This window comes from Schistosoma haematobium, chromosome 7 (genome assembly GCF_000699445.3).
Source record: "Schistosoma haematobium chromosome 7, whole genome shotgun sequence".
Classification (NCBI taxonomy): domain Eukaryota; kingdom Metazoa; phylum Platyhelminthes; class Trematoda; order Strigeidida; family Schistosomatidae; genus Schistosoma; species Schistosoma haematobium.
The window spans coordinates 1859458-1872202 of NC_067202.1; the positions used below are offsets into that span (position 1 = coordinate 1859458).

The 12745-nt window shown below is 37.2% G+C and overlaps 1 protein-coding gene across 1 annotated transcript in view; it reads left to right on the plus strand.

Moving 5' to 3' along the window:
• Nucleotides 1–792: 792 nt before the first annotated feature.
• ANKDD1B (Ankyrin repeat and death domain-containing protein 1B) overlaps nucleotides 793–12745 on the plus strand; it is a 58000-nt gene continuing 46047 nt past the window's right edge. The window contains exons 1-2 of the mRNA XM_051217784.1: nucleotides 793–983; nucleotides 8035–8092. Coding sequence (XP_051064207.1) covers nucleotides 960–983; nucleotides 8035–8092 — 82 coding nt within the window. The 5' untranslated portion in view covers nucleotides 793–959. The remainder of the gene's footprint in view (nucleotides 984–8034; nucleotides 8093–12745) is intronic.

The window sequence follows — 12745 nt, forward strand, 5'->3', positions numbered from 1 at the left end:
AATGTGAACACCATCAGATTTTTTCAAATAATATTAAATTCACTTGGTGTTGCTTTACTTGTATCTTTCCATTGTTATTTAGGATTACAGTTGATCAATCTCTTATAAGTATATATGTGCATCCTGTGCGGATTGCCTCAATATAGGCATAAGTCACAAGCTTTTTTAGGCAAAGATGGATAATGGCTAGCAGAGGAATCCAGTTTGACGCGCGTCTCATCCTATTTGTGACTCATCAGCTGGATGTACCTTCATCTTAGAGTTGATATTCACTCCAGATAACATGATAGCGTTTAAAGAGAACAGTACTAGATATATCCAGTTGACGAGTTCGAAATAGGAAGAAACACGCTTCAAACTAGATTCCACTACTAATCACTATCCCCATCATCAATATTCACCAATATTAACTGTTATTATCATTTAAAGTACACAACTTAAATCTTTATCCAATTACATTGTAGTTTGTTTGAATAGAAGAAGAAGAACAACGACAACAACAAAAAGAAACGAAAGAAAGAAGAACACTGTAGTCATCAAGTACTACTTCATCTATACTTTTATTTTCATTTAAGTTCAATTGTAATTCACTTCAAATCATGTGATTATAACCAAACAAATTTGAGAACCAACATACACAACTCAATGATTACATAAGTGTACTCAACTAAATGAAATGATTAGTTAAATCAATGTGTAGATAGATACCTTTGTCTACCTATGATATGTCTGTTCATTGAAATATCCAATACAATAGTGATCATTTATTATTGAATCAGATCTTGATTAGATCTTTTGAATTGTGAAGAAGAGATCTCGTTGTGAATGTGTTCGCTTTCATCTCCAACATCATTCATAAGACGTTCATTATAACAAACTAGAATGTGAAATCATGTATTATTCATTGGATTATATATACATATATAATTATATCTATTGAATTGTTTAATTAGTCAATTATGAAAAAAGATAAAAAGAACCAGGTAAGTATTGAATATAATTGATTGAGAAGTTTAGAGTGATATAGTTTTTGTTTCTTTCAAACCTTTTAATGACCATGAATCTGCTTTCTCAGTTAAAGGGTTGTGGAGATTATTATGTTATTGTTTGAGATCAAGAACTGATTGATGTAAGATCACCATTGAAAACCTAGAAGCACTGAATGACCGTAAGGGAATTCTCGTAGTTCTAGTGTGAAGTTGTGATCAGTGGAGCTAATCCATCTCGGGTAGAGACAGGTATCTACTTCAGTAAAATGGAAGATGGTTGCGCAGTTTTGTGGATTAGTTAAAGTTAGACATTAACACCGTTGGATGGCGGCTCACTGGTTTATTGGGTTGAGCGTTCGCGCTCGAGCCTGAAGGTCTTGGGTTCGAACCCTTCGAGAGGGGTCATGGATGCGCACCGCTGAAGAGTCCAACAAAGGGACGAAACGTCCTTCTAGGTCTTCAATGGTGGTCTAACATCAATCTTTAAAACTGAAGACCACTGTGATATTTGAACCCACTTTACACATGCTTTGATAGAACAATGAGAAGACGGAGTTGACCTGAAGATTGATCATGTATTTGCGCTACATACATTTCGAAAATCTAGTCACACATATACACTTGCTGGGGCATTTTTATATGAAAATCAATAAGAGTCAATTGCATGAAAGTTCAAGTAAAAAGGGGTAACAAAGAGGAGAGAAACAATTTTACATCGTATAGAAAGAATAAAAGAAAAGAAATGAAGATTCAAGTAAACAATATTAAATGAATTTAAACTTTACCCCAATGCACAAGTAACTGAGTACCAGAACTTCGTAGCTAAGTGCATAACGCGATGGCGTTTGAAGCGAACAGTACTGAATTCGATCACCAGAGTGAACATCAACTCTGGGATGCAGGTACATCCAGATGACAAGTCCCGAATAAGACGAAACACGCTTCAAACTGGATTCCTTTGCTGTCCACTATCCACCTTTGCATATAATGATTGTGACTTAAGGCTATATCGAGGCAATCCGCACAGGATGCACATATACCAATAAGAGACTGATCAACTGCAGTCCTAAATAACAATGGGAAGACTAAAAAAACAATACCAAGTGAATATAGAATTTGTCGCGTTATCCTAGGCCATAGAATGACTTAAGGATTCCTAGGGTAAACTCAAGATTACAACAAATTGTTTTTGTACATGAGGGGGGGGGCTTGAATTTTCGAATAACCAAAGCTTTAATAAACTTGAAAATTCATCCTTGACAATTTCTATCCAACGTTTTAAAAGCTGTACTAATGTATTAATTTTGTGCCCCCGTTTCAATTATGTGTTTCACTATCAATGAACATGGTCGTCTATCTCCTACATTGATCGGATCATTGGACACTAATTGGTTTTGAAGCCATCTAGGCACATGTTCAATGACCCTTGTTTGTACTGTTCAATTACTCCTCCCTATGTATATGTGTTCACACAAACATGTAAATTGGTAAATACAACTTTGCTAAGATGTTATTCACTGAAGGTTGAGTCCCATAAAGAGGATCAGTTTCTTTACGATTATAGTTGTGACTTTCTGACTAATACCAACTAATGTCGACTACTTACAACCATTTACCATTCCAAAATTTTTGTTCGTTGACGACTGAACTTAATGATTTTGATATGACAACTACTTAAAACCAGAAAACACAGGATAATTGTTTAAAAAAAGTTAATTTTGCGTCCTTCTGTCACCCATTCACAATTTTCTAGAATATGTATCATTGTCTATAACATCCATTGAAACGTTGGTGAAATAAAGTTTTCAGATGACGATGTAATAACTTGATATTTGGAAAACGTTATCAACGGTAGAATACTTACTTCATCAGCTCTCCTATTCATCAACAAACCACTGATGAAACGATTTCTTTAAGAGTTTACTATAAACAACATTACTTACTTACTTACGCCTGTTACTCCTAATGGAGCATAGGCCACCGACCAGCATTCTCCAACCCACTCTGTCCTGGGCCTTCTTTTCTAGTTCCATCCAATTCTTGTTCATTTTTCTCATGTCTATCTCCATTTCTCGGCGTAATGTGTTCTTTGGTCTTCCTCTTTTCCTTTGACCTTCAGGATTCCATGTGAGGGCTTGTCTTGTGACACAGTTGGGTGCTTTCCTCAATGTGTGTCCTATCCACTTCCACCGCTTCTTCCTGATTTCTTCCTCCACTGGGATCTGGTTTGTTCTCTCCCACAGTAGGTTGTTGCTAATAGTGTCCGGCCAATGGATCTGAAGTATTTTGCGTAGACAATTGTTAATAAACACCTGTATTTTCTGGATGATGGCTTTTGTAGTTCTCCAGGTTTCTGCCCCATACAGTAGAACTGTCTTGACATTTGTATTGAAAATCCTGAACTTGGTGTTGGTTGACAGTTGCTTTGAGTTCCAGATGTTCCTCAGTTGTAAATATGCTGCTCTTGCTTTTCTGATCCGCGCCTTCACATCTGCATCAGATCCACCCTGTTCATCAATGATGCTGCCCAGATATGTAAAGGTTTTTACATCTTCCAACATTAACTGACATAAACACTGATCGATTTATGTGTTGAGCATAATCTCAACAGACAGTAGTAAACATTTGACGTGCTTTAGTGAAATAATCTTGATGCCAAAAACTCAATGGTTTACAATGATTGGGTATCTGAAATCAATTCAGGATGTAAACTGTATACAAATTGAATAATCTCCACAAATAGCTTATTCTAATAGCATGATTTCTTGATGAGTCTATGTAGGCTAGAAAGCATTAGTACGTCAGTTACATTTTCCTCATTTCTGACAGTCTTTTCTACGACACGTTGATGATTTTTACATGGATTGAACCCAGAAACCACATCAATACTAATGTAAGCAAATGAATGCTTAAGTGCTATGAAATACCTTGTACGATCACTAAGCAATGTATGTAAAAAACGAGAAAAACAACAGAATTTATCAAGGATAGAAGGCAGGTCAAATACAAATGTAGGCGAACTCTTATGAAAAGATTATTCACTTAGCCATGGTCATCCAGTAAGTCCCTTGTCTTAGTCATTCCGGCCACATAGTTGCAATTAATTTGAAGGGGCTTTTATCAAAAAACATCTTTGTATTTCTTATCTGCCTAATTTGGTCGAATAAGCATTAGGTCCTTGTATTCAAGCTGAGGTGAACATCAGACTATCATATTACAGTCTTTGATTTTCGTTCAGTCACATTCTTTCTTGTAACATTACTTCTCTTTCTAGTTCTATTATCCTCTAATAGACACAAAATATAAGGACATGTAGTTTGATTTCGGATGTAATCAGTAGTATACATTGCGGATAAATCTCAACATGGCTCTCTATGAACGTTGCAATCTATGGATTACAATTGTATTTTGATTGATAAGTTACTATCAAGCATTATAAACAGTCAAAAAAGCCGTGGTTTGGTCGAGAGTGGTGGGAATTCTCTCTCGGTCTTAAAATGCTCTCACATGGCCACGCGTATGCAGATACTGACAGGGAAGTCCTGCTCACTGCCTACTGGCGGCGGGGATTTTGTTTGCTAGATTCACAGGACTAAAAGCAAGTGCCGGCGCTTATATTGGCTTGGTGGGTATGGAGTATTCACCTGGTGGAGTTGGAAAACTCTTATTCCAAAACGATGGTATGCATGAGCTCCAGGAACATGAAGGAACAATTTGCGTATGAACTTTGTCTTTGTCACCGGCTACAATAGAGTTGCATCTCTTAACGCTGCTCTGCTACTTTTTGGATTGGACCTGTAGGTCAAAGACTCGGAGAGTAGTTCTCTAAGAAAACCACTTGATTCAGTTCGAAACCTTGACACTATCCCGGCCCATGCACAAATTTAATGATTTACTGTATGGCGCATATAAACTTTTGTCCCTCTTTATACCAACGTTCATGTGTTTAAATAAATAAATCACTCACACATTTGAATCTCCAAGACAGCCAAACATATTGGTTTAATATTCAGTCGATCGGCCTCAGATAATGCTTACTGTATATGATTACTGAAGAAGCGGAAATTTCCTTTTATTCAGCATGTAGAAATGATGACTATTTTTCGGATTACTCAGCCAATTTAAAACTTCTCAATTGCTGTTTCGCCAATATTTTCAACTTATAAGTTCGTCCATATCAGACAGACGTGACGATCGAATCTGAATTTTATCTTGAAATTTCATTCGTTTCACTTTTAAAGTCAAATTTTAGTCTATTTAATAAATTCTTCACCCTACAATATGACCTTTGTTTCACATTTTCTGACGCCCATCAGTTGATTCATGAGACATTTGTTTAGTTATCTCTTCAAGACAACTCCTGTCATCTAATCTAGTTTCCTCTCAATGAAATATACTATTCAGAGGTCATTACTTCGTTGGAGTTGATCCACACTAATCAAATGAGTTTATTAAGCAATCCAGAACATTTCTTCATGTTTTAGGCGTTTCAATCCTGGTAGGCGTTTTTTTAGTAAAATTTATTTCTACGAGATGAGGTTGCTAATCCCATGCCCAATCCTCCTCCTTTACTCGGGCTTGGGACCGGCAATAAGTCTAGAAGAGCTACAAGCGGAGTTCGTTTCACTTACTTTGATAAAAATATATCCAGCTTATATGTAAGTGAGGGGAGTTTAATGGTTGAATCACTTGACTATCAAATAGTCGATTGTGCATTCACAATCAATTTCACGTCATTTAATGTAAGGAACTAGGCTAAATCACTAACCGTTACACCGAAACGATTTACATACATATCTACACTTGTTCAATGAATGTTCAGTGGATGCCGTCTCAGTGGTCTAGAAGGTAAGCGTTCGCGCGCGAAACTGAAGGCCGTGAGTCCAAATCCTGCTAGCGGGATCGTGGATGCGCACTACCACTGAGAAGTCCCACAATGGGACGAAACGGCCGTCCACTACTTCCAGGTTTCCAATAGTGGTCTAACATCCATCGGTGCACGATATCAATCAATGAATTACTGTCAAATTATGTTTATTTTAATAGTGGATACCCAAATCTTGTTAACTCAGTTATCAAACCCCAATGGATGAAATGTAAATGTTATGTAACTTCAGTAAATGTATTAGGAATCAATATCCTTAGAAACAGTATTTAATGAGAAACTATTTTATCATACTTATGTTTTTTATATAAAAACTTTCTTGATATTCAGCTTAGGAAAATAAAAATTAAACAGATTATATGCAGGGGCAAAAGTGTTCCTTAATTCTGTGAATGGTTAATCTGCCATTAAATGGTAAATTGTAGTCATTCTACAACTATCTAAGTAGTTCTCAGTACTCTGGAGTATAGTACAGGAATAGTTTTCTTCTAAAATGTTGTACAAAATGTATTTGGTTACATACAGATGTCCCAGTCAACCATTTCCTATGACATTCTCGGGCCAGATTCTGGAAAAAACTTTAAGTACACTTTGGTTATTACAGGTATGACTATAACATAGTTGTAGGAAACACCTTCGAAGTGCAAAGTACTTCTACAAGACTGGCAGGATTCCAATCCTGTACTCACCCTGGATGGTGAGCAGATAGACGTAGTCGAGAAGTTCGTGTATCTGGGTAGCTGCATAAGTGCTGGTGGGTGTGTGAGTGATGAGATCAATACACGAATAGTGAAAGCCAGAGAGGCTTATTCCAATCTGGGCCATCTTTGGCGCCTTCGTGATGTTAGTCTGGCTGTAAAAGGTCGGATCTACAACGCGTCGGTGAGAGCAGTTTTGCTCTATGCTTGTGAAATCTGGTCTCTCCGAGTTGAGGACGTTAGACGACTCTCTGTGTTCGATCATCGCTGTCTCCGAAGGATTGCTGACATTCAGTGGCAACACCATGTCAGTAATGCAGAGGTTCGGCATCGTGTGTTCGGGCACAGAGATGATAATTCAATTGGTGTCACCATCTTGAAACACCGACTTCGGTGGCTTGGACAGTGGCTAGAGACGTTATCAAATATGGCTCAGAATAGAAGCCAGTGGCGATCCTGCTGTAACCTTCTTTTACTTTCTTCATAAAAAGTGGTTGTGTCTCCCTTACCTGAAAGATTTCTTCTGATTGTACCTTTCCGTTCCCTCGTTACTACCACACTACCTTACACCAATCTCTTCGTTATTGTTCTCTTTTTCTTTCTGCGCTCCTTAGTTTTTTTTCTATTTCTCTTCGAATTCTCATTGTTTTGTGTGGCGCATATATATTGGCGCTCTCTTGTACCAATATTCATGTGTTCAAATAAATAAATAAAGTTGTAGGAAATCTTATGAACTGATTAATGAGCGAGTATTAAGCGATTACACATTAATCATCGATTCTTAGTTGTCCAATGGAAACGAGTCATATCAACTACATATTGAGTATGAAGTAATAGGCATTTGGATTAAAACACGATTTTATTTTATTTATTTCAACACATAAATATTGATACAAGAGGACACCAAATATATATGCGCCACACCATATTTGTGTGTGTGGGCTGTGATACTGCCCGGGTGCCCAAACCGAAGCAGGTGGTTATCTTAGGGGGCCACACCCCGAGCCTTTGACCTAAAGGTCTGATCCACAAGGCAGTGGAGCATCGTGAGGCGATGCATTCCCATGGTAGCCGGTGACCAACGACTGGTTCATACGCCATTTGTTCCCTCAGGATAGTGGAGCCCATGTTCACCATTGGTTTGCGATCCGGTTAAAGCGCCGGACATTCGCTTTTCGTCCTCTCATTTTCGTAAACAGCACGCCCTCCACGAGAAGGCAGTGAGTAGGACTCCTCTGGTAGAGGCTGTATACGCGTGGCTGTGTGAGAGCATTTCGAGAGGGAGGGCGAACCCACCCCACTCTCGGCCATACCAGGGCATTTGGAAGTCTTAAAATACGATTGGTACTTGTTTGATCATGGAGATAACAAGCAAATATGGTCTATAGTATATTCCATCTAATTACATGAAACAATATGTTACCAATTAGATTTTAATGAAATTTAGCGTTTTCTATTTCAGGTGATCAAAGTACAAAATACTGATTGCAGCATGGTGACTATCAATGTACCTCCTGAATGTGAGTATTTTAAATATCATAGACCCTCAATGTATTGTCTTGCTATAATTATTTCAAGTAATTAGTCTTGTTAACTTTAATGCTCATCTTGTAAGCAAATTTATTATGTCCGTATGCCCGATTAACTATATCACGTTATAAGGTCGCCAATAAGACACCGATTTATACGATCAGGCTGATGACACATAAACCTATACGACCATCCTAGAATAGTTATTGATTCAACAAGATAATAGCTTCTCTCCTAACCCAGCCGCCGGTTCAGTCCAGAACGCCAATATCAGCCTATGTGATACGAATCATACATTTCAGACATACTGGGTTTATATACAAACAAATCAAACCACAACATAGCATAATATAGAAACCAACAATTGTACAAGATCAACCAAAAGGTGGCTGTGATTGGGAGAGACTGTTTCAAATAAATTGGAATGGTAAATCATATGTTAATGGTTAATGATCAAAGAGGGATTTTATGGATATTATAGTAATTTTTATTAGTTGAATTTATGAGTCAATTGAAGCTAGAACACCATGGAAAACCTGGAACCATTAGAAAGCTGTCTCGTCCGATTGTGTGACTCAGTAATACACGTCCACGATCCTGCCGTGACCAATGGAGTTCAAATAGGTCTGTTGTGGTGATGACAATGGCGGTCTAGTGGTTTAAGCGCTCGCGCGCGAGACTGATAGGTCCTGGGTTCGGATCTCGTGAGGCGAGATCATGGATGTAAATTGCTGAGGTGTCCCACAATAGAGGGAAACAGTCGTCCAGTGCTTCCATGTTTTCTATGGTTGTCTGGCTTCAATCGACTCATGAATTCAACTATTAAAAAAACAGTCAATAAATCAAATAAAAGCATATAATGAAAGGAACATGAATATCCATGTAATATAGTTAATTAATAGTATCATATGCCCATTAGTGATTAACTTCGTGTTCGAGTGAGAAACTGATTGTTAATCGTATATTTAAATAAACAAACTAATGAAACATTGTTGTCTACATCATAAGCGATAGATTAAATGAAGTAAAATGTTATAAAGAATTCAGGTTTACTTATTATAGTTATTAGTTGCTATAGCTAATTGTATTCCCTTTTTATCCTATTTGGATTATTCTTGTACCATTGAAATCAATTAAATCAGTTGGTTGAGTGAAATGTTAGATCTACTTAAAGTTCAGTCGTTGAGAACTCTACAAATATAATACTATTCTCAGTTACTTATATTGTCATTATTCGAAGTTAATTCTTTATATTACACTAATATCAATGATAAATTATAATTTATGGGCGACCTTTGAGTGACCTTGAGAATACCCACCTAATAACTAGGATCAAATGAGGGTTATGAACCTGTGTGTGAGCATTTAGAATCATGATTTATAGTTGATGGTTAAGGTAAAGAATTAGATTTCGGAGTTTTCATCACGAACTGATATCAGTTATAATGCCAAAACTCTATTTAACTAAATGGATGAGTGAATTTCGCGCCAAAATCCGAGATCTGTTATCTTATACGCCTGATTGGTTTGGTTCATAAATTCTAGTCTCACCCTAATATCTAATAGCACAAAAGAAATTGAGTAAGTGTCCTGTTGTATTCTTAAAGTTGTGACGAGATCAACCAGTTAAAAGATGATTACCGATTGGTTTATAAATCTAGTCCAAAACATTTACAAACCAGAATGTTGTGAACGGGCAACAATAAGATAAAGGGGATACTTATACCGGAACATTTAAAAAAGTGATCCAACCATTCAGTTCCGAAGAAATAATTTCAACAAGATCTTGACAAAACGTGAATGTTATTTGCAAAATTTATGGTTCCAGAATAATCATGACTGTTTACCTACATGAAGTCATTCTAGTGCACAAATTTAAATAGAAGGAAGCTTGTAACTATTGCACAACACTAGAAGTATCCATAGAAAGGTGGCCATATTTTTTGACCTAGTGAATAGCTTCCGGAGGAAATTTCTGAAGTTCTAATGAGAAGCCGTAATTCGTGTAACTGAACCGTGTCGATACCTACCGAAGATAATGGAAGATGGCTGTGCACTGTTAGGAATCTATTGAAGTTAGACAGTGACGCCGTTGGACGCCAAATCAGTGTTCTATAGGTTAAGTGTTCACAGAAAAAATTGCTATTCTTGGTCATATTCTCACATGTGGTTTCGTGGATGCCCACTACTGACAAATCCCAAACTGGAACGAAACGCTCATTTAGTGGTTCTTGGTTTTCAACAGTGTCTTAAAATTGATCGGTTCACGATTTCAATGAAACTCAATAATCATCACAACTTTATACTTACAAATTCAGGGATATCACTGCATGAATTTTTATCATGATTGAATTGATTACAATAGAGGACTGATCTGCCTTCTATCTTCGTCTTCTGATCGCCCACTAAGTTACAAGGTGCTTAAAGACGAATATGATTTAAGGGTTCGGCTGTTGTTCGTCGGTTGATGTGTAAATAGATCATCGATCCTGTTAACAATATAGGCGAACTAGTGAACAGTTAGACGAAAGAAAAAGACATTATACAACTGCTATTTTGTCATTACGATCTAGTCACATTAGTCCCACAACAAACTATTCACGCAATCTGAGTTTTCTTAGCAACATTATAGTGGTTTACTTCGTTTGCACATCTACTTAAGTTTACATGCTTAGGCCTGATACTCCAAATGGAGCATAGGCCGCCGACTAGCATTCTCCAAACCACTCTGTCCTGCACCTTCCTTTCTAGTTCTATCCAATTATTGTACACTTTCCTCACGTCTGCCTCCATTTCTCGACGCAATGTGTTCTTTGGTCTCCCTCTTCTCCTTTGACCTTGAGAGTTTCAAGTGATGAGGGCTTGCCTTTTGACGCAGTTGGGTGCTTCCCTCAATGTGTGTCCTATCCACTTCCACCGCTTCTTCCTGATTTCTTCCTCTGGTGGAATCTGGTTTGTTGTCTCCCACAGTAGGTTGTTACTAATAGTGTCTGACCAACGGATACGAAGTATTTTGCGCAGACAACTGTTAATAAACACTTGTATCTTCTGGATGATGGCTTTCGTAGTTCTCCAAGTTTCCGTCCCATTCAACAGAACTGTCTTGACATTTGTATTGAAACTCCTGAACTTGGTGTTGGTTGACAGATGGTTGTTTTTAGTTCCAGATGTTCTTCAGTAGTAGATATGCTGCTCTTGTTTTGCCGATTCGCGCCTTCACATCTGCATCAGTTCCACCGTGTTCATCTACTTACTGTATACTACCTACTGTATACTTGAACATTTCACTTTTTACATACATTGGAATTTACATTAAAATAAAGAAGATTGAATGACTAATTGTTTTCTATTCATTTTATTGCCAATGGCTAATTATCATTGTTATAGTTAAAGGCTAAACATTTTTGTTACTGACGACTGGATTACAATCATTTGATTTGAATTGATTATAGGCGTCCATTGTAAACATTTCAATCACATAATTAGTATTAATAGAGAGTTAATATCTTCTCACCACATAGGTGAATCGTTGCTAATTTGTTAATGGATGTTATTCATGTTGAATATCTATCTATCGACTTGAACTGTCGTTTTTAAAGGTTTTTCAGTTTATCGCTCAGACTAGAAGTTGGTGACTTTACGGACTGATGCCACGTTTTGGTTCGGCCGCACCCAACTTTCTTCCAATCATCCCCAACACTAGTCAGCATTGCACGTTGTGGTAATCGGTTTTCAGGTATATGTAACATGTGGCCCGACTATCTTGGTCGATGAGGATTTACAACCTCATAGAGTGATTTACCATCATTATTCGTCAATACCATGCATCTAACCTCATTGTTACTTACCCGGTGATTCCAGCTGATGCGAGCAATATTTCCCAGACATACGTGATTAAATACCATCATTATAACAAAACGTTTACTAATTCGAGCTATGAATTATTCTTTATTAATGTAAAAATTTAGAACAGGTCGATAATAGGAAACTGTGTAATCAACCACACGTGCTTCATCTTACTTGGAACTAATCAGTCGGATGTACCTGGATCTCATCGATGATGTGTTGCGTCAAAACTAGAAGCTAGTACTTTTCACTTGAAGTACCAATGCGTTGTTCACTGAGCTATGGAGTTCAGATAGCCATAATTCAGGATGTATAGAAACCAAAAAGCACACAATTTCAGTCCTGAATATCTCAAAGCAACAACTTACCATGTTTACATCAGTTGTTATTTGGATACTATTTATTGGTGACTAAAAGCATATTTCACATAATCTAAGTTTGAATTCACATGCCTAACATATCCTGGAATTTTTACTGAGAACAAAGTATACTGTTCAAGTTATTCAATAAAGTCACATCTTGTTCATTAGGGTTACCTTTGTCGTAAATCGATATGAGTAATGTGGTCAAACTTTGTGGAATAAAACCGGATGGTGACATTTCTCACAGGGGAAAACGAATGTTCTACAGGTTTGCTTGTCTATAATGAAGGTCTTTTTAAGTAGGTGAGTAACAAGCAATAAATGATAAAGATCATCCTGCTAGTTTTCTTTCTGAATTTCACTTGATTCCACGTTGGCGTCTGGATCAAATATTTATGTTATTTGCGTTTTAGATAGCCTTCTAGTTAGTTGACA